The 23717-nt window shown below is 43.7% G+C and overlaps 1 protein-coding gene across 1 annotated transcript in view; it reads right to left on the minus strand.

Annotated features, from left to right (window-relative positions):
* grin2ba (glutamate receptor, ionotropic, N-methyl D-aspartate 2B-a) overlaps positions 1–23717 on the minus strand; it is a gene marked incomplete at its 5' end in the record, with an annotated part of 125975 nt that overhangs the window by 29642 nt on the left and 72616 nt on the right. Inside the window, 3 exons of the mRNA XM_084569957.1 lie at positions 2178–2292; positions 14655–14847; positions 22844–23114. Coding sequence (XP_084426083.1) covers positions 2178–2292; positions 14655–14847; positions 22844–23114 — 579 coding nt within the window. The remainder of the gene's footprint in view (positions 1–2177; positions 2293–14654; positions 14848–22843; positions 23115–23717) is intronic.

Raw genomic sequence — 23717 nt, forward strand, 5'->3', positions numbered from 1 at the left:
GAAAGCCGACCGAGGATGTGTAAAGTTCGACTGAAGTTTGGCCAAAGCCTCACGCTGCCTCCGCCTCCTTGTCTTCTTCCTGGAGTGCATCCCGGTGCCGTGTGTTCCACAGGGAAGCAATGCGCAAGCAACCAGCCAGGCGTGATTCATCGGACCAGACCGCCGTCTTCCATTGCTCCGTGGTTAAGTCCTGGTTGCCATGTGTCTGTTATAGGAGCTTTCATTGTGAACAGGGGTCGGTATCATCACCCTGGCTGGTCTGCAAGCTTCATAGACCCATAGACATTATGAAATTTGAGCTACAGCATCTCGTCTGTTGGATCAGACCAATGAGCCTTGGCTTACCATGAATACTACTCCTTCCTTGGGCCACCTTTGATAAATACTGATCACTGCAGACCAGAAACATCTCACAAGAGCTTCAGGTTTGGAGATGCTCTCACCCAGTCGTCTACTAGAGCATCACAATTTGGCAATTTAATTTATCCCACAATGAGGTTGTGGTAGCATCTAATTAAGGACAGTGCACAAGACAAGGTTCTGACGAGAAATGTGCAGATCTGGACCTGTCCATGTTTGTGATTGGTCATGTGGTGCAAATTCTGCTCAGATGATGGTTTGGTTTGACTTACTAAGATGATGACCACCGATGTGATGCAGTTTATGAGAGACTGCAGTTGCTAACCAGATAAATATATCAGTATATATCAGGTCTGTTAAACTTGCCTTCTTGTCCAGGACCTAGGTCCAAACCCCAAACCCCAGTACCTATTTTGGTCCACAACAACTAACTGTGGCTCTAAGACGGTTATGCTCAGATCAGTACTCTTGTTAGTATGGGCACCTCCACAGCAAACATTCAGAACTTGTTATAGCTTTGTTTTGGATAAATGTCAACACCAACGCAGCTCTACTAGTAACAGTAACTTGCTTTTGTCGACACTTTTGGTGGTTTCAGCAAATTCAAGTTGAGTCTTTCTGTAAATCCGGTTGCTGCAGGTCTGTGCAAGATCATTTTCAATAAAAGGCTCCAAAACTACCTGCAACTAAAAGGCACACACCGATCAGGCATAACATTATGACCACCTTCCTAATATTGTGTAGGTCTTCCTTGTGCTTCCAAAACGATCTCTTCAGAGAATGGACATGGGCCTTCTGAGGGTGTCTGGTGGTGTCTGGCAACAGAATGTTGTTGGTGGGGGACCTTTGAGGGAAGGGTCCTCTGTGGATCATCCCACAGATACTTGATCAGTTTGGGATCTAGTGAATTTGCTGTTCTTCATGTTTTTTTAGTTGTTCCTAAAGCGTTTTTGTGGCTGCATCCTGCTGGGGATGGCTGCTGCCATCAAGGAGTATCATTGTTATGGGGTGGGGGTGCCTGGTCTGGTCTAGGTGGGTGCTACAGTCTAAGTAACATCCACACCAATGAATGCCAGGTCCAAAAGTTTCCCAGCAGAACATTGAACTGTCACAAGATGATCAATGGTATTTACTTCTCCTGTCAGTGGTTTCAATGTTGTGGCTGATCGTTGTACATAGTATGCACGCAATGTACAGCGCATTCATATTTACTTCTCCTTGGAAAAGGTCTTTTTGCATGAAGTGTTGACAACATTTTCTGTTCCCTCATGTATCATATCAACACTGGTTATCTTTTGACAATAATTTCCAGTAAGTTAGCTCTGACAGGAAGTCTTGGCGCTTTGTGGAGGTTTCTAAGAAATTTTTTCTGAGCGCAGGAGAGGTCAACCGAACCATAATCTAGTAAGAAATAGTTTACCAAACTTTTAAAAACTAAAGCAGCAGTGGACTAGCATTCTCTAAGTGTTAGCGCTCTGGAGCCTCCGTTACAGAAAACTGCTCAAAGGCACCTTCAGCGAGTTGATAACATCTAATCAGAGCGGCGCCTTTAAAGCTTAGGGCTTAAAATGCTTAAAAAGTGAAAATCGGACGATGAGAGATCCAGATAGAAACCTACACACACACGCTCATGAACCTAACAGGGCACGGCTAACTCACTGCCTCTATTCGACTTTAAAGAGTTTACGCTGTATTCTAACACCAGAGCATAGTTAGCTTTGACAGGAATGCTTTCAACCATTTCATACAGATGTTTTGTTTCATCTGAAACTGAAAACCAGGCACAGAGACACAGATGCCGTCTCCCTCCGTCTCACCCTGTCCCACTGTCTCTCTTTGTTGAGCAGAATGATGACCAGCTTGGGGTGCATCTGGTATCCGTCCTCGCTGAACGACAGATTACGCCCCTCGAACGTCACATTCATCAGGTACCTGCAGAGGGAAACATCGGGGACGGGGACAGAGGAAGAGACAGATTGAGGCATACATCACTTGCTGAAAAACCTCATTATCTCCTCTACATATCTTGAGCCATTCTTCTTCTAAAGTTTCATTCTTCAGCTTTCTTTTCAGACAAACCGAGTTGACGTTACATAAATCCGTCGTCTGCTATCGGCTCGTGTTGTACCGGCTTTTTCCACAAATAGATGAGTTGACATTAATCATCAGTTGTACTCGGACATTTAGGCAGAGCAGCAGATGATGGTTTTAAGGCGGCACAGATGAAAATTAATTTCCAAAAGTCATTCTCTGTGTCGAATGTCACATGTTCAGTGAGTTCATACTTACTGTTGATATATTAAAGTCTGCTGGGAAGACAGACGAGACAATAGGCATCACTTTCATAGCAAAGATAATCTTTATAAATGGATATCTGCACCTTAATATGAAGAATGTGGAGGCAAGAGACCAGTACTGAGTAGCACTGACCAATTATTGCTTTGGTTGCATGCTGGTAAACAGTCTGCGTCGAGGGCTAAAGAGACAGAACATCCTGTCATACGCTCCTGGCAAGCAAGCTAGCACAAAACAACACCTTAGACAGAGCTGTTGGTTTGAAACTGACTGTCCAGTCGTAAATGTCATCTCTCGTTTTTGTAGTTGACTGTGAACAATGACAGCCACATGGGACAGGAAGTATTGGCCTGGATAATGTTCATGATCTGTTCCGAACCTTCTGGCGTCACCAGAAGCTTAGAAACATTGACCCCGAGAGTAAAGCGAGGTTTGTGGTTCTGTGTCAGATCTATGCCATAGGTACACCTCCTAAGGTATAGCTCCTTACGCACGATTTATACTTTTGGCGGCGTAGCTACTGCGTCAAGAGGCCAGACCCTACGGAGACCCTAACGTCCTAGCCTTACGTCAGGGATGTCAAACTCATTTTAGCTGGGGGGGCAAACATACAACCCAATTTGATCTCAAACGGGCCGGACCAGTAAGATTACAGCATAATAACCCATAAGTAACGACAACTCCAGATTTTTTCCATTTGTTTTAGTGCAAAGAAGAAAATAAATTAGAAGAATATTTACATTTAATAAACTATCCTTTAAAAATTTTTTAATTTCTTAAGAGAAATAAGTGTAATTCGGGCACATTTCTGTCTGCTGTTTAGTCCTGGGTCTCAGTGTCATGTTGTGTCCACTTCTCTGACTAAAACAGTGGAAAAAATAGTTATTTTCATTGAAAAATTACAGTCTTCTATGTAATTTTCACACTGCGGGCCATATTTGACCCTCTGGCGGGCCGCTTTCGGCCCACGGGCCGTATGTTTGACACCTGTGCCTTACGTACACCTCCCCAGAAATGTACTTTAGTATTTCCGGCTGTTTCCCCATCTCTGCAATTGTCAAATCGATTGTTTTGCGTCAATAAAGACGGAACACATCGAGGAAAGGTTAACTGAGGAGGTTCGGATGTACGAACGTTTGAACGACTCTGCGAAATTTCAGCGAAAGTTTTCAGTTGAAAGTGAAGCAGGAAGTAGACACAAAAAGGAACCCGACTGGTAAAAAAGACACAGCGCCAACTAGTGTTTGGGTGGTGTTTCTACACACCAGCGTGGGCTACGTACGTAGGTCACGGCTTCTAAGTCCAGAAACTCCTTCCTCCTTCTGTCGCCTATGCATCGTCTACTCCTTCTTTCTTTTGAGGTACTTTAGTAAAAGTATCTGTTGCTCCACATTTTTAGCAGCATGATTACAACGTGATGCCGATACACAAGTAGAAACGCTGCAAAGATCCATTGCCGGAGTATCAACCAAGCTTACATATTAACGCCTTACATCCAGTTTGTTTATTTCTCTGGGATCCTTCCCGATTCTATGAAACCACTGGTTCCAATCGAGAAATTATACACATCATCTAATAATTATTTGAGCTTTACAGGCAGCTTTACAAAACCAGGTACGTTTCACTCTGCTTCCAGTCTTAGACATAAAGTAAATTACCTATTACTGTGAAATGTGAAACAGCTCGTTTTGGATTTCATCTCGAGGCAGATGTTCGGTGCAATCAGGACGTCGTTTCAAACGGGCTAAAGCGATAATATTTTGTGTGCGCGAGGTGTCACAGACATCAAATAGTGGCATATAATACATCGGCGGCAGCAGCTTGTCGGAGAACTGCACCGCTTCTGTCAAAGTGAAATGATAAATAAATAAATAAATAAATAACATACTGTACAGTGAACGGTGCATATATTCTCTGGCGGTGGTTACGGTTCACGTTGCGTGGGAGGTTGGGTGGGGGGGGGGGGGGGAGTGGAAGTGTGCGTACACGAGAGCAGGGATGTTTATGTCAGGTGAACTCGAACACACTCCGCTGTCATCGCGCACACTGAATCTCTTAACCCTTCAGCTGCCTCTCGCCTTGCCTCTCTCTGTGACTGTTTCCATGGAAACACTGCCTCCAAACCGTGCACCATTTATACAGTACATACAGGTACACACACACATATATATATATATATATTTATATATGCATATGAATAAATAAATGAAGTGTGTGTGTGTGAAGGTTTGGCTTTGTTCCAGTGTGTTCATGAGATTTGTAAGCAGCAGACTCTCTCTCTCCCCCCCTCTCTCTCTCTCTCTCTATCTACTCCAGTATGGAGTGATTTATGTAATCCAGCAATTACTATAATGCCGGCTTCCTTATTCTACTTCCTGTATTAAATATTGATATTTTCGACGGGGCTGTGGAGATCAGGATCATCCAGCACCACGCCGTCTCATGCATAACCCCCCCCCACCCATCCCACCCATGCGTCCAGCTAACGGCCCCCGTCCGTCCTGCAGCGCCTTTTGGCACCGGCACAAAGCGCATAGGATCTGCTGCATAAATCATGAGCCATTTACGAAATGACTTGACGCCGTGGCCCCTTTAATCTTTACTGAGCGAGCTATTGTTTCGCGCTGCGATTCGGGGGCCCGTGTGTGTGCGTGTGTGTGTGTGCGCATCCATCCTACACACCGACAGCAGCGAAACACAAGCATATGTGTGTTGCCATGGCGCCCACAACCACTGTGATTTCCGAGCCAATGTGAAGCGTTACTATGGTAACAGTAATCTCGCAGAGGGTGGGAAAGAGAGAGAGAGAGAAAGAGAGAGGTGGGAATCAAAGAAAAGGAGAGGGAGGGGACGGGACTGCTAACCATTGTGTTTACAGGAAGACAATGAACTTCCTGTTTGACTACCGATATAAGTGGACGTGCGTGACCCTTACAGACGGCGACGTTTTTTTTTTTACTACGCCATTTGCACTAATATCTAAAGGCAACATGTGAAATCTGCCCCGCTCTTAGAGCAAATCCACCGGGGCGGCTGAGTGTTAAGTGCCTTGTTCAGAAGCTGCACGACAGTCGGTCACCTTTGTCTTTGCGGCGGAGACACAAATAAACACCCCGAACACGACCCAACTCTCTAATCCCCTGCCTCTATTTTCTAAGTCGACTGTATGTGTCACGGTATTAAGTTGCGCGTGGAGAGCGAGATAAGACAGTGGCGCATGTCCCTCTCCACCCACCCACTCGCTAAACCCCCCATGTTTTGATATCCCGTTGAACCCATCAGTTTCCAGATTAAGCCACAGGGTTAGGGTTAGGAGTATCTTCACTGCACTGCACAGAAAGTGATTTAAAATCCAGGCAGCGGCTTTTTCCACCTCTTGAACACAAGCTATTGACACTGACCGGAGTCAGAAACTGTGGCGGTGCAATAAAATCGACAGTAACCACATCCTCTTCACAAACCGCCTCGTATTTTTTATTTTTTTTTGAAGACAATTCAATGAATCCACTCTTCTCGAAAACTGCCGCTGTTGTAAATCAGAACAACGCTCGCCACGCTAACTCCATGGCCTGACACAGATACATTTTAGCGCATGTTCTGCCGTGAATAATGAAGGAGATGTGTGAAATATTGATAAGTCAGTTTTAATAAATTAACCCCGACATGAATTAGTCATGAATTACACTCCTTAGCAATTACTGTGGTGCAATGTACTTATTGGATTTGTGGTGGAAGAATCTATATGGAGAATGATAACGCACCCCATATGGCGCCGTGCGGGCCGAGGCAGGCAAACATACTGCAGCTCTGCCGCATGCACACTTTTCTGGGGTACACAGTGTGAATGTGAGGTGAGGTGAGAATTTGTTGAGCGTGCACAAGCATGCGGCTCGTCGTATCCATGCGTGTGTGTGTGTGTACTAAGACATGGGAACTAAATGTGTAAGGAGTATAACAAATTGTGCTAATTGAAACAGAGACAGAGAAAGGCGGGAAGGACTTGTAAAAGCCCCGTCAAAATGTAAAAGTGATTCTTTCTTCATGCCATTGCTTTGTGGCTGAAGGAGCGAACAAACAGGAAGACATTTAAGAATGAAAAGAGAAAACATCTAACACCAACTCTCAGATGGCGACCAATGGGTTGCGTTCACACTACGAGCGGCAAAAGCTACGTCCTGAGTGACGCTTGTTAACGTCATAGACGGAGGGCATTGGCCGTACGTATAACTTCCTTGTTCCTAGTTCCTACCACAGAATTCACCACGGTGACAGTGGACTTGGATCGTCGGATGAAGCCAGATGGAGTGGTAGTGACGGCAAGAAGAGCTAACTTCTGCTTATTTTACTTAGAAACAGCGGGTTACCAAGGAAACGTGAACCTGGAAGTCTGCTAGCGACCAACCAACAGATACAAGCGATGAGCAACAACTGAAATTGCGTCCCTGTTCCTCTCAGTGAGGTTTAGAAGCATTTGGTTTTCACTCAGCCAATCAGAGAAGATCAAGCAACGTTCTCAGGTCAGATCAGGGTCAAATGTGGTCTACAAGGTTCACCTCTGCATGAACGCTGAGTATAACTGCTTTATTATTAACCATGAAGAAGTGGAATTATGTTTTCTAATGTGATAATGTCGACCTGCATCAGCACTTATGTTCTAATGTTTGTTTACCACTTAAGGACAAGGAACCATATATGGTAATTTCATTGATCTTGATTTTTTACATGAAAATGAAAAAATTTTGAAAAATGTCAAAAAAGTCTTCTTGTGCCCTACAGTAACACTCTAGGGTTGAAATTTAGAATTTCCAAATATTTCAATGAGTGCCCTGTAATGGGTTAATACCAAAACCTTATTGGACAACAATTGGCTCCTAGTAGACACTCGGGTCTCTGGTTGCGTTGTGTATTTCCAATTGTTCCAGCGTAAAACAACTAAAACATAAGAATATTGATATTTTATGAGTGACGTGAGCTCTTTTTGCCGTCACCCTTCTCTGTTTGTAAAGAAAACACCGCTAACACCGTCACCGCTCCAATCTCGCTGTCAGCATCGTAAATTTGGAGGCAGGAATTAAAATCGTAGACGATGTTTCCTCGCCGTTAAACACTGCCTTTGTACCACGTGTCAGTCGACCATATTAGTAGCTTCTAGTGATGGGAAGTTCGGCTCTTTTCCGAGAGCCGACTCTTTTGCCACGGCTAATATTTTAGCCCAACACAGCAAATACATATTGCATTCAATGTTTTTATGAGAAGCCTAATAATTGTCTCATTTTGTGCAGTTATTCTGTTACAAAAACAGTCTTAATTTTGGTTAATATTTCAATAAAACTTTAATTGTGCAAACAAATGAACAAAACACTCCAATCACAAGCAAAAACAGAACAAGAACAGAACTCAGAACAAACGGCATAAATGTCCTTGTACAGGTTTGTGGTGGAACCTGCTCTTAATATATTTTCATTTTGCAGCTCTGCCATTCCCAATGTCTTTAAATTTCGGCCAGATGCTGCTTCGTTTACGGGTGTCACTCATAACTGCTGTCTTACTCAGTCAGCCACAGCGTCTTTCCCCTTCTCTCTGATTTCACATAATGTCCTTAAGGGAATCAGCTCTTCTGATTCACTACCAAGCATCGGCTCTTAGACCCGGCTCTTTTGCACATGACACATCACTAGTAGGTTCCATTGGTCTTTAGTTGGACTTGGTACCCACACACTTTCATAGCTGCACCTCGCTGAATTTCATTAGAATTCTCATCGCTGTTAGTTTCTTCCGAGTATACACTCCTCAAACCCGGCAAACCACCAAGAAGTGATTTCATTTTGACAAATGACACACAGCCATTAATAGCAACAAATTAAAAATGTTAAATCCTGGACAGATTGGCCATTTTTCTTCTTTTGCTGAGAATTTCAGAACCATAAACGTAAGTGTTGAAACTCAAATCAAAAATTAGAATCGCCTACAAACGAAGGAATTACATGAAGCAAGGAAGGAGATAAGAGCAGAATATGAGAGGAGAGAATGCAATAAAAAGAGAGAGAGGGAGGCAAAGATTGTGTGAGATAAAATAAGAAACACGGATAAACACAGAATAAACCTGGCAGAGAAAAGAAGGTGTAGTGACAGGGAGGCAAGATTTAGGAGGAGAAAGAGAGGCAGCAATAAAGATGGAAGAAAGAGCAACGTTCCTGACCTAGTTCCAATCAGGCCCGGGACTTCACAGACTGAAAAACCTGGAAGCATGCTCGCGCACAAAAAAAAAAAAGAAAGAAAACGAGACGGACGAGCCGTCTATCGAGCTGGCACGCTGAGCTCAGCAGGGTCAAAATGCTGCTTCAGAGTGTTCTGTACCCACAGACACACATTCAAACACACATATACGCTCTATTGAAAGCCCTACCAGGGCCACGGAAGTTCAGAAATATCCACAGAGCTTAAAAGCACTTGACACCTTTCCAACTTCAAGCTCATCTGGAACCTGTCCACGCCTGGCAAGGTCAGGGCCACCGTTGTCAGACTCATGATTCGACGTACTGCTGTGTGTATTGCTCGGCACCGCTCTTTTATTTTTTCCTTGCCGCCTCTCGCTCTCTGAGTTTCGCTCCCTTCTTTCTCTTTCGCTATCTACGTTTGTCAGACAGTAGCGTTAGCTGAAATGTCACAACGCCGGCCGTGGTGGACTTAATTTACTTAGTGGAGGGAGGGCTCTAAGGGCTGATCGAGGAAATGCTAATGCATGGCATATAAAGTCAAGCAGATGGCCGTGGACATACTATAGCAGCCTCACTGGTTTACATAGCTCCATGCATCACTTATTGCCCTAACCCATTTTTTGATCTACAAGCTTGAAGAACATATGATACACAGAGGGAGCATCCAAAAGCTGTGACACAAAGTAGCCTAGACTTCCATCTTCCTTCCTCCTTTTCCTTCTTTGCCATTTGTTGACCTGCTGGAAGTTTTCAAATCCGGCCTAAATTACCAACTAAACAAAAAAATATAAATAAAAATATGCTGTGGAATAAATCTACCGCAAGAAACGGGCCACACACTTCCTGACATTTCATTCTTTATCCACAGCTAAACAGTTCTTCTTCACGAGTCGGTGGAGTTGGTGGAAATGCCGCATCATTATTTAAGCTAGAGACTCTCAACGACACCCAGCTCTAGTGCTTCTCGCATTTAACGGTCAGTCTTCACAAATGCAAAGATTTGCTGCTTTTCCTTTTAATTACTTTAATAATTTCAATTCAAATTCATATTTTTTAATAGTTTGCGGTTTGGATCATTGTGACAACATGTCTCTCCATTTTCAGAATCCATTTGGTTTCTATAAAATCTTAGTAAATGCCCTGAATCCTCCACCACTGCCTCGATTTGCAGACGATACAACTCTTTATCTCTCTAATTAATTTCATTATCATCTTATAATAATCAGCATTTCTCTGCCTATGTTGACTAACGTATACCACTGTTTGTTTGTGTTTACTCAGGGGCAGCAAAAAATGTCGAGCCGTTGCCGTCCCATCCATCAGTGACAGGTAGCGAGTGTACATTTGTGATTGTTTATTGATTTTGACTACCGAGCGCCTTTTATGTAACACGCTTTTAAATCTTTCGGCTTAGGCTCACGTCCGACAGAAGTCACGAGTCAGTGGTGTTAGAGCCTAAATTGGGTTGCAAATCCTTTTTTGACTTGAGTTGAGTCCGGAGTCATCACATTTGTGACGTGATTTCTGACTCGCGTCCTCGTCGCTGCTGTAAAGCAGGTCGGCCGATTCGAAAACTGCAATTGCCAGAGCTGAGAATCGATGCCATTAAAAAAATACATCCCCACGTTAAGTCAGCTGCAACGCCTAAACAATTAACTGAGTAGACAAGAAACAAGAAAGCAAAGATGAATATGCTGAAAGAAAAAACTTAAAGGGGAACTACTGTTTTTTAAAACCTGGACCTTATTTCTGGCATAAAATATGGCCATTTACTCACCCATGTAACTTTTGTGTAATTTGTAGTCCTCGAGGAGATATTTAGATCTGCGTATATCCATATAGTGTTAGTGAATAGGGCACCGAAACGCAGCCTCTAAACAATGCATTATCTGCCACGAAACCCGTTCATTTCACCAATATTTTGTTTTCGTACACTAGTGCTATTTCCTGTTGAGTCTGGAGTTACCTGTAATCATCATTCGGGGTCTGTAAATTGACCTACAGACTCCGGATGATGTCTTCTGACCCGCACGCACCCGCGACGGTCGGCTTGTTTACCTGTGATTTGCTACTGCTAGTTTTTTGCAACATGGCTGAATATTTTTCCGATTCTGAGGTTGTGGACGAACCATAGCAGTAGCAAGTTACAGGTAAACAAGCCGACAAACAGACCCCGGATGATGATAAGGATGAGTTTCGTGGCATATAACGCGTTACTTAGAGGCTGCGTTTCGGTGCCCCAGTCACTCCCACTATATGGATATACGTAGATCTAAATATCTCCCAAAGGAATACAAATTACACAAAAGTCATATGGGTGAGTAAACGATCGTATTTTATGCCGGAAATAAGGTCCAGGTTGTAAAAAACGGTAATTCCCCTTTAACATAACATCCAATTTTACATGATTGCTTGTTCAAAATAATCAGAATTCATTTAAGTCTGCAAGACTACTACTCCTGCTACAAGGGTAATCTGACAGGGGTTCAAATTACAAAAAAGTTTGGGACCCCTGTTCCACACTGAGCCCTGAAGTTTTCCGATTAGTCCGACGTCCAGTTTTCATGCTCGATTGATTTCCGTGGACGTTTCCCAGACTAATGTGTTTAGCACGGGCACTAAATGCCATTTTTGACAGCTGGGAATTAATTGCACCTGATTTATTAATGATTTACTTTAAAGGTCTGTTTGAAAATTTACAAATGATCTCCCAGGAGAGGTGCGCTGAATGCAAGGTTTTTCCGCTCCGCAAACGGAGCCTTCAGAGTCGCTTTCCATCCATCTTTCATCTATTCATTTGTTGATTCACTTACCAGTGAACCGATCAGAAAGGAGGTCATCCATCCGGCCGGCAAGCCGGGCAACTGGCCGTTTCATTCAGTTTCTCGCATATAGACTGTGGGCCAAATGCTAATCTCTTGATTGAACACTTGAAGACAAAGGTTATCACCAAACAAATGTAGTTAAGGCGGGAAGGGGCGAAGGATCTTAGCAGCGCTCGCAGCTGATCTAATCAACAACATGGCTAAGTTGATTATAAAGCTGCAGGTCTGGAGCGCAGACGATGGTTGGGGTGGAGCAGGAGATAAGAGAGAGCTTGACAGAAGAAAAATAAAAAATAAAAAGTGGAACAAAGAAGAGGAGATGAATAAAAGCAGATCGGGGCAGAACAAAAGGAGACGTCTACAGGCCAAGAGAGGACAGAGAAGAATATGACGACGGAGATACGAGAAAGCCGAGCCGAGCAGGGAGCAGCAGCAAAAAAAAAAAAAAAAAACGACCGAGCCGAGAAGAACAAAGCAGTGCACAGCAGTGCACAGCAGACCACAGCGAGGCAAACACGAGCAGAGCAGGGGGAATTGTATTCTGGGGCAACAGCAGCTGCCACAAACTCCACTGTTATCTCAGAGCAGTAAGCAGCGGTGAAACTAATGCTTCAGAAAAGCAAAGACGGGGACTGAAATGACATCTAAAGGGGGCACACTGGAACACACAACAAAGCTTTTGTTGGCTCGGTGCACGACGCGGTTAAGCTCGGAGCAAAAAACTTATCCCTCATGAGAAGCCAAAGAGGTTAGTTAGGCTCCGGTTTTGTCCATGTGAAGGTGTCTGTGTGAAGAGTCGTATTTTTGAATGAATGTGTGAAACTGGAGGGGAATGAAGCAGAAAGTGTCTGTGAATATGACTGAGTATCAAACAGAGGAGGACAATGCGTTTCAATTTGCGAATCTGACAGCGCGCCACTCCTGTTCAACACCCCATGCCCCCAAACATAAGTAGTGAATTTCCAACCGAACTGATGTCCTAAATGGGAACGCCGCCATTCTCATTCATTGCACAAAAACCAACACATCTGGCCTTCCATGACAGTCCGCCTCACTATAGGGCGTTACAAACACACATTCCCACACAAGAGGAGCGAGCTGCGGCAGACATGCAGAGCGGCGGAGGGGCGACACTGCCCCCCGAATATAATACCGCTCGCTGAGCTCTGGAGCACAGCACGACAGGGGATAGTGTTCGCCGACTGAAACGCCATTGGGACCAATTAGGCAGCGCGCGGAGCAAAGCGCAGCCGAACGCCACGCTTCACAACCAGTTCAAAAGGCCTGCTGCTGAGACGGACAGCTGAGGGGGTGGGGATGGGTTTTTTTTTTTTTTTCAGAGGAAGGGGCATGTGAAGTGGGTGTTTGTATGTGTGTGTATTCGTAGGGTATTATTATATGGGGGGGTGGGGGTTGATCACAGATTGCAGTGGATGAAGGTGCGTTTGTGTTTGCGTGCCAACATCTGCCGCTCATCCATGCCAGGACGCTCGTGTTGACGTTACCTTTGCGGTTTTTTTTTTTAAAGCTGACGCGTGCAGCATCTATACATCATTGTCACATTAATTTGAACACATTAGTGTAATTGTTGACAAACGGCTTTAAACTAATGAGGGCACAGCAGCCGAGGAACACGGCGGCCTCTACGATCCGCACACGGTTTTACATTGTGGGATACTGTATGTGCTGGATTGCTGCAAGGCAAAGAGTGAGCGATTTGTACAACACCCACAAATAAAAAAAAAAACTCCTCCAGTGATTCTCACAATGAAATATTCAGGTGGCATGCATCCCACAGGAAGTTGCACAGTTTGTGCAAAATGCAGCTTTAATTTCAAATAGCACAAACATGAGCTCAATTAAGTTTCCATTAAATAAAACCTGCACAATACATTTGCATGAGAAATTGCAGCTTGTGCAGAAAATGCTTGTGCATGTGAAGTAAAATGAATGCTTTTGTGAACAGTTGTAACTACTAAATCTCAACAGTTCTTCACATGCAACTCCATGATTCTCAATTTGTCAGCATTTGGTTCCAAGTGGACGTTGAGGACTCTGGTTGCTTGAGTAAAACAAGCAGAATCTAAAAGTGTTGCATGGATGAAACTAGCTCTTCTTGCCGTAGGTGCCCTTTGTTTAAAATGAAAATACCGCCAACGTCACCACCGCTTCATCTGGGTTGACCCAACGCTCGAGGTCCACTACCTCGTGGGTGGTGGTTTGTTGCGGTAAACATTTGGGGATCTCTGTGTTTGCATTATGTCAGTCACCTAATCAGTTGCACCCATTGGTCGCCTTAATTGCGTTGTTTTTTCCAACAATCATCACCAAAACTTGCTGTGACTCATTAATGTTTAATGGCTTTCAATGTCACATCTCGTGTTTTTTAGTTTAGCTTCCCCTTTTACTTTACAACTACAAACTTAAGCTTGAAATTGCTTTGACCCTAATCTGAGTCCATCCATAAACAACAAGAAGAAACATGTTGAATCTACTCAAAGACGTTTTTGTTGAAGCTACTTATTTCTGGACAGGTGCAATCAGGCAACCCTTATGCTATGCTCATACTTGCAGCAGTAGAGCAACAAGCTACAATGCATTTTCAGTGGAAGTCTGACGTCCGTTGCCCGGCAAGACGTGCAACATGAAAGTTTCACTGACACATCAACCAATTATAAGCATTTGCTTCACCAGTTTCTATGTTAAATATGCAGTCAACGCCCGTTCCAAACTCCCAATCGATGGTGACAGTGTTGCTTGCAACGCTGACTGAGTTGCTGTAACCACTGTTACTTGTCACATCTAAAGGGACATTCCACTGATTTTGAAGTAAAATTTATTTGAAGATGCCAAAGTTTGAAAAGAATAAACTTGATTATATTGCAGTCGTGACCATTGCACAAATAAGCAAACATTTAGGAGGCCATCTCCTTTTAATCAACCTCTCGTCACTCACCTGAGTACTTCGTTGGGGTTGCCTGAGATGGGGGTCTTCTTGTCGGGAGCTCCGTGGCACTCGGACTTCAGCAGCGTGTGCGGCCCGCGGTCCATCATCATGGTGGAGGTCGCCATGGTGATGATGGCCACGCCGTCCCGGACGCGGGCCTCCAGGCCGTAGTCCCACTCGTCGTAGGACACCGAGAGCAGGCCTGGACGGGCGAGAGAGCGAGAAGAGCAGAGGCGAGGATCAGGATCAGGGGTAGGCACAGATGGCAGGATAGAAAAGGGGTCGGTTAAAACACGGCGGCAAGAAGGGAAACGTTCAAGAGACTAAGGTCAATGCAGCGTCATTACAAGAGTACTGATTATTAAACGGGACAAATGAGAGACAGGGCAGATGGGAAGCTATGATGGGGAGACATGGGGGAGATTCTCAGAGAGCGTACATGTTCTGAACACATTCCAAGAGACAGAGCATACACTACGCGATGACTCAGAGCGCAGATGAATATCACTCCCTTTCTGCCTGACTAAGTGTCTATCACCTTCCTGTGTTTGTCCATCTGTCTGTCTGTCTGTCTCTGTTTGCTGTCTGTACGCCTGTTTATCCGTCCTTCTGTCCGACGGAGTCCTGTTCCCTTTTGATAAACTGTCAAATGTTTGTGGACATTTCTTTGTACATCTCTCTCTCTCTCTCTTTCCCTTTCAGATGCCCTTCCAAGCGTCCATCAGCCCATTCAACAGTTTGCCAGGACGCCCGTCATTCCTCTATCGTGTCCTTTCTCTGATTATATAGTTGCAACACATATATATGCAAGCAGCCCGGTTAAAACGTGGCTTATTAGTTTATAAAAAAGTTGAGTTGATTTACTAGGAAAATTAGTTTATTATCCAATAACACACTGCTGACATTTGGATAATGAGTCTGGCTGTTATTAAACCACCATTATTGACACTGTAATCCATTTTAATATTCAATCATAACACTATTAACTCATGACAAATAGTCGCCATTAATTGATGACACACGACTGCACGGCACGGAGCCCAGTGCACGGTGTTTATCTCTTTTTAATGACCGACCACTCGAGTCTCATGTTCACCGTCGTCTGGGTTTTATCACGTTGGAGCTAAGGAAGGGGTGGGACAGTCCCCTGGGCTGGGCTCACTGGTTCTGGATTAATTATTTTTTTTTGGAAACCGTTCATGCCCGTTTGGTTCACATTACGGGTTAATACTGAGTAAGGTCTGAATTCTTAAACATTTACCTTCCAATTCATCCTCAAATTACACTAAATTAACTATAGAGCAGCTGGAAACTTGTGATTAAGGGATATTAAAGCATTCATGAAACCGCAATGATGAAGAACAACTGCAAAGTAAAGCCTTTGTTAGCTCTCTTTAAATTCTCCAGACTCCAATTTCAAAAACTGTAATTTTATCTTGCAGAACAGGGGTGTTGCTAGTCTGCCGTCGTGCAACTTCTGTGTTTTAAATTGGATCTGAACTAACATCTTCACATGGAAAAGTCGCACAATGACACAAACAAACTAACCCATGGAGGTAGACCAACACCAGCTGTGTTCTAAGAGGTAAACTCATTGCTTTTGAGTCTGGTGGGTTTGAGGAGAGCTACAGAACGCCGTCTGTTCACAGACGATAGTTATATGATGGCAAGGTAAAGCTGTAATAATATGTAAATAAATATATCCTATATTCAAAGAGATATATACAGAGAAGCTTAAACGTACTTGCATAAAAAAGACTCAAAACACCAGCAGATGTCCATAAAGTAAACAAAGAAATCCCAATCAAACAAATGAAAGACATATATTGTTGCTAAAGTAAAGTAAAGTAAGTTAGTTTTCAGTATCTGCTGTGACCTCCCTGTGCAGCAGTTACCCGTTACTAAACATTTCCGGTAACTGCTGATCCGTCGTCTACAGCAGCTTGGAGGAATTTTAGCCCATTCCTCAGAACAGAACCACTTTAGCTTTGAGATGTTGGTAGGTTTCCTCCCATGAACTGCTTGCTTCAGGTCCTTCCACAACATTTTTATCAGATTAAGGTCAGGACTTTGACTTGGCCGTCCCTAAACATTCATCTTTTTATTCTTTAACCGTTCATTTGTAGAGCGATTTGTGTTCTTGGGCTCGTTGTCTTGCCGTATGAGCCCGTTTCTTTTCTTTTAAAATTTGTTGGTATAATTCATTGGTCCATCAATGAAGACAAGTCGTCCTGGTCCAGATGCAGCAAAACAGGCCCAAACAATGATATTATTACCACCCCCATGGTTCATGGACAGGATGAGGTTCTGATGCTGGAATGTTTTACGTCAATACGTCATTTCTTGGCTTCCATATCATTTCTACTCTTTGCTGACCACAATCTACTGTAGGTAATATTCTGAAGCATCTGAAAGACACCAAACTATCCCTGTAACTTAGCTATAAAGGTATTTATTGCTTCTGAAAATGGCTAATAAATGTTTTGTCAGTTTGTGATCCATCATAAACCTCTGGGTCCAGGGTCGCACAGCTCTCAGCGAAGTTGAACGCGCTGCTTTCACGTCAATTTTGCCTGCCATTTAATTTGTCCTTCTCTCTGTCCATCAGTCGGGCTACGTCTATCTGACAGAGTATGACCACATGTCAGCCAGTCCACTACCATGTCAGTGGGCAGAAATAGACAGGCAGCCTGGCAACCTGCCTTCCTCGCGGGGCCTCGGCACTGACAGCTCCGGCCCTCCAGGACCACATCTAATGTCACACACTGTTGACACTTCCTCAGCGCTCACTCACTCCCATCGCTTGTTCCCTTTTACGCACTCTGCTTGTATTATTTTAGAGGAAAGATTCCTGGCATGTGTGTGTGTTCTTTTCTACATCCTGGGAACTGCTGCGTGACACGTGTACGGTGTATTCATACCTCTCCTAGGACACGTTTAAATGTCACAACACGGACATGTCAACAGCAACACGCACATACTAAGAAAATCCCAAACAGCAGCAGCGCTGACATAAACCAATAGGTCATAACATTATGACCACCTTCTTAATAGTGTGTAGGTCTCCATTGTGCCTCCAAAACAGTTGTGACTCATCAGAGAATGGACATGGGCCTTCTGAGGGTGTCCTGTGGAGTCTGGCAACACAATGTTGTTGGTGGGGGGGGGGGGGGGGGGCTTTGAGGGGAGGGGCCTCTGTGGATCATCCCACAGATACTTGATATATTTGGGATCTAGTGAATTTGGAGGCCAGGTCAACACCTTGTGCTGTTCTTCCTGTTTTTTTTTAGTGGTTCCTAAACCGTCTTTGTGGTTGCATCCTGCTGGGGATGGCTGCTGCCATCAAGGAGTGTCATTGCTATGGGGTGGGGGTGCCTGGTCTGGTCTAGGTGGGTGCTACATGTCTAAGGCATTCATCCACACCAATGAATGCCAGGTCCAAAAGTTTCCCAGCAGATCATTGAATTGTCACAAGATGGTTGTTCAATGTTATTCACTTCTCCTTTCAGTGGTTTTACTTTTGTGGCTGATCAGTGTATTTTTGGAAACAACTTTTTATTGTTGGTGAACAGCAAAAGAGAGACTGAAAGGGTCGAGGAGGAAAAAGTGGGATGGAATGAGGAGTGAAAGTCAGACAGCAGCAGAGACACAAAGACACAGAAACAGAGAAAGCTGAAGGGAGTAGAGCGTTTTAAAAGATAGTAGAAAGACAGAAACCACAGAGAAGAGTGGGAACAACAGCATAACGTAAGAAGAGGAAGAAGGAGAGTGGGTGGGAGACGGTTCCCCAGAGTGCCACTTAAGAAAAGGCATCAGTGGGATTACCCATGAGAATTTGAGGCTCTTCATCACACGTGGTACAAATTATTTAAGTGTGCCTCGTAAGCAAATTAGCCCGACAGCAAGCGTGCACCTTCTGCTGAACCCTGAACCACTGGTTTCACCCAGAGCACAATTCAACCGTCAGTCACATGTGTCATTTTAACTCTGCGTCAGTTCAGACGTCGGTGCGCTCGGCTGCCACTACAAACTCTGTGTGGTTTTTCTGATGCTGAGCTTGAAACTGGAGATAAAGAGTCGGTTGAATAACTGAATTCTACACATACTATGTAAGAAGCTTCCTTTAATACATTCGAGTCTTTATCCTGGTTAATTCTATTATCTATTAAAATCCTTGTTTCCGCACAAAGTACCCGAAGCCTTTAGTCGTGGAACTTTATTTTAAGAAACTAAAAGGCTCCATCAGACTGTCTGTGGTTAATTTTTCCACAGCCGTCTAAAGGCGCATTGGAGAAAATATTCAAATACTTCACAAGAACCTGCTCCACTCCAGGTCCAATGGCTGGGAGATATACAGAAGACTATACACAAGATTCAAGCCTTGCTGCTCAGGCCGTGATGGTGATTTTCTGTTTGCAAACGGGGCCGTTGAATGCCAGAAAAGAGACGAGCAGCTGCAGACAAGATGATTCAAAAAGCCAGGAAATAAAGCAAACAGATAGCTATCTTCAGCACTGCAAGCCCCAACTTTGTGTACTTTTGAAAAGTTCACAAACCCCTTGAGCAGGGACTTTTTTTATTGGGAGGAGGTTAAAATAATTTCTCTAGAATTTAATTTAGACCCTGGATCTTGTGTTGGAATCACAGTGAGTACTTCAAGAGGTTCCTTATCCCTGGGGAAAGTTCCTGGGGTGGAAACATGACTAAGATCTGTGCTTTCCTCATGATGACAAAAAAAGGGCATTTAGTGCCTCTATCAGAATATCTCTACAATATGCAACGTAGTTTATTATTTTTAGTTGCTTTAGGAGTTCAGATGGTTGTTTGTTTGTGTTTCCACAGTCTGAAGACCTGTGAAGATTAGACTAAAGAAAACCAACAACCCTTCATTTTGTTATACAACAACCTGTTCCACCCCAGTCCAGTAGGTGGCAGTAAAGAGGAAGACAGTACAAAAGATTCAAGCTTTGAGCTGCTGTTGATCATGATTTTCTGCTTTGCGAATGTCGTCACCGAACAAGAGTAGAAAAACAGATTCAATATATCTCAAAGGAGGCAAACTGATTTTTCAAGCTATTGCAAAGATGCTGTGAGATAAAAATGCTGTAAGTTACTGACCAATCAGAAATGTCCTGTGCTTGACCATCCCACCTTCAAAGTTCATGCAAACCCTAGAGCGGGGACTTCTTGCAGTTTCCCCCCAAATTAAATTTAGACCCTGGTTCTTGTGGTGGAAACACAGAGAGTACTTCAAGAGGTTCCTAGTTCCTTTGGGAAAGTTCTTGCGGTGAAAAATGTGCTTTCCCATGACAAAAAATAAATGCATTTCAGTGATTTTAGAATGTCGCTATTGTTAAAATATCAAATCTTCCGCACTTTAGCTTTGAAACCCCCCCAAAGTACAAACTTTCTAGACGCTTTATGAGTTCATTACAAATGTGAGGTTCCTTCTGTTGGTTGTTTGTTTGTATTTCTACAATCTAAGGACCTGTGAAGAGATTAGACAAATTACTCTGACGATGTATGAAAAAGCAAATGCTTAATTTGTCCACACGACTACACAACAACTTGCTCCACCCCAGTCCAGTAGGTGGCAGTAAGCAGACGACTATACAAATGATTCAAGGCATGCTGCTGTTAATCGACAAAAAAAAAAAGGCATTTAGTTCCTCCACCACATTGTTGCTATTGTCGTATTATCAAATTTTCTGCACTGAAGCTCTGCAAAACACACATTTCTTTTGTTTTAGGAGTTCGTTACGAAGGTGCGGTTCCTTCAGCTTTTGAAGATTGGGCAAATTATTCTGCTGACGTACGAAAAAGCAACAAGGTCATGTACTTTTGAGAAGTACTAACCCTAGAGCGGGGACTTTTTGCAGGGTAAACTAATTTCCCCTAAATTTAATTTAAGACCTTGGTTCTTTTGTGGTGGAAACACACGGAGTACTTCAAGAGACTCCTAGTCCTTACGGAAAGTTCTTGCGGTAAGTGACTTTACAAGAATGTTGCTATTGTTAAAATATCAAATTTTCTGCACTTAAGGTTTGAAAAACTTCCAAAATACCAACTTTTCAGGTGCTTCGGGAGTTCATGGTGAAGCCAAGGCTGCTCTCAGTTACAGAGTGTTTAGCAAAATCCATCATCACACCCATTTGGTTCACCCATTATTTACTCATGCAACGTAAACCCTGAACCAATCGCACATTTCACACACAACTGCACATAAGCATGACACACAAACACACAGCCACGAAAGCACACACACACACTGCTAACTCCCATTTCGAGTAAATCACCCGGTGATGCCGATAAGGGAGCAGAGGTAGGAAGTTTGAGTTACGGTGCTTGAACAGTACAATGATCTCAGCTTCCGCTTGCAAACCATTTCCCCAGAAACTGCTGAGGACGGGAAGCAGCGTGATATCTCCCCCTTCGCTGTAAATCAACCAGCCAAACATCAACAAATTATCAGGCTCATATGTCCAGCGTAAATATACTACGCGCTCGATAATCTACTATCCAATGTAAGTAATAACTTACATTAGATAGTAAGGTGGCAACGGTTAAAGGGTTGATTCCCACTGGGAACTGGCCTTTTTAAAAGTGCCTGTCCGCCCCCAAGTGCTGAGAGTAGTGTTACATGAAGCAGTCTGACAGGTACGCCTGACAGCTTGCGTGAGCAGGTTGAGTGGTTAATGCGCCCCAACGTCACTTTGGTTCCACATTTGACCTTCAAAGGTTAGAATGACCTCCAGTGGTGTTGTGGGAGGAGAGCGGGGGTGAAGAGGCGCTCCCTCACTTCTTATTAGAAAAAGGTCAGTTTGTTTGTTGTTTTTTACTTTTTCTTTTTTGTCTTGGAGGAAAACAGCCCACAGAAAATAAAATTCAGAAAGGCTCAGGAGTTTCTTCTGTGGCGCCAAGTAGGTCAAGACATTGACCAGGGCAAATGGATGTTACTGTATCATGGATGGCGGTGCTTGTCTGATTTAGTCTGGTCCTTATGTAGACCAAAGATACTGTAGTCAGTTCAGTTCACTACCTTACAGCAGAGTACCACCATTGTACGTAATCATTGAAAGAGAACAACCATAATCTTAAAGGGGAATTACCGTTTTTTAACAACCTGGACCTTATTTCTGGCATAAAATACGATCGTTTACTCACCCATATAGCGTTAACTCCGGATAAGTCTGGACTCAACGGGCAATAGCACTAGCATATCATAACAAAATATTGGTGAAATGAACGAGTTTCGCGGCAGATAATGCGTTATTTAGAGGCTGCATTTCGGTGCCCCAGTCACTCCCACTATATGGATATATGCAGATCTAAATATCATCCGAAAAACTCCAAATGACACCAAAGTTATATGGGTGAGTAAATGACCGTATTTTATGCCAGAAATAAGGTCCAGGCTGTAAAAAACAGTAATTCCCATTTAACTTTTTCTAGAACCAGCGAACTGCAGTGAAGTATACCCTCCTAATTTCTTCTAGTTTTGTATGCACACATCTTTTGTGTGCCCCCCACTAACTCCCTACTCTTGAGTATGTCAGTCATCCAAGCGTTTAAAAAAAGGCAACTGGACTTGTAGAGTTTTTTTGAGAAGACGTTTCACCACTCATCCGAGTAGCTTCTTCAGATCTAGGGGACTGGTGGGAAGTTTGAGGTTAAAATATTCCTACCTTGAGACTGGAGCCTCTGACTGACAAGGGTCGTTAGAGCACCATTCATAGGGAAAGAGGACAGGGACAAACAGTCTCCCCTCAAGGACAGGTAAGTATCTAACCGTTAATGGAAATTAGCTGCACCAGTTTGTGGTTGTGTACACAAACAAGCAAGTTTCAGTAAAAGTTTTCTATTTAAACCTCATGTAAACTTCCACTTTCCCAACTCTTGAGCTATCGGATAATGTTTTTGACACAATACACTTAGTATTAAAAATGTCAAATATAGAAGAGATGCTGTGCTTATTAGTCATTTTTCAAAATGGGGCCACCTGTATGAAGACGGATGCATTCATGGTACTACTTGAAGAAACATAAACCAAACACTGCATGCCCGCGCAGTTGTTGTACTCAAAGGAGCTTAGCATTTGAGCTCAAAGCAAGCAACATATTTTCACACTGAGATTAAGTCAGATAACAATGGGATCCAATTTTAATTCCACATTCAAGACTCAGTTTCAGATCTCCTACCTGTGGGGAACTCTGCGGGCACTACGATGGTGTCTCCAGCTACCAGCGAGGGCACTATCCACGTGTACCCGTAGCCGGTGATCCCAACCGAGTGGGCCACCTCGAAGATGGTGTTGGCCTCCTCCTTTGTGCAGTAGAGGAGTATGACGGGGCTCTGGAGCTTCTTCAACTGGTTCTGGATCTTTGAATCGCCGTCGTCAACGGACATGTCGAGCAGGAGGACTTCCTCCAGTTCCCAGCCCACAAAGCTGTTTTCAATGGTGCTACGAATCTGGATGTGGCAGAGAAAAAAGGGGCTGATTATAAAAAAAGTACCTCGCTCTGTTAGCATTAAAGGCAAGTCATCAAAACCCTTAAACAAGTAAAGGGGAAATTACCGTTTTTTACAATCTGGACCTTATTTCTGGCATAAAATACAGTTGTTTACTCACCCATATAACTTTGGTGTCATTTAGAGTCGTTCGTCAGATAATTAGATCAGCGTATATCCATACAGTGGGAGTGACTGGGGCACCGAAACGCAGCCTCTAAATAACGCATTATCTGCCGTGAAACTCGTTCATTTCACCAATATTTTATTATGATACGCTAGTGCTATTCCCCGTTAGTCTGGAGTTACCTGTTATCATCATCCGGGGTCTATAGATTGACCTACTAACCTCTGACCTGGATGATGTCATCTCTGAGCGCCACACGCACCCGCGATAGTCGGCTAGTTTACCTGTAATTTGCTACTACTACCTTTTTGCAACTTGGCTGAATATTTTTCCAATTCTGACGTCGTGGACGACGACTTTGTTTATGATGGACGTCCTTACTGTTTTGAGCCACAGTATATGGATGAGGAGCTTGTTGAAAGGAGGATGCGGAGGCA

This window comes from Chelon labrosus (assembly GCF_963514085.1).
Source record: "Chelon labrosus genome assembly, chromosome: 21".
NCBI classification, from domain to species: domain Eukaryota; kingdom Metazoa; phylum Chordata; class Actinopteri; order Mugiliformes; family Mugilidae; genus Chelon; species Chelon labrosus.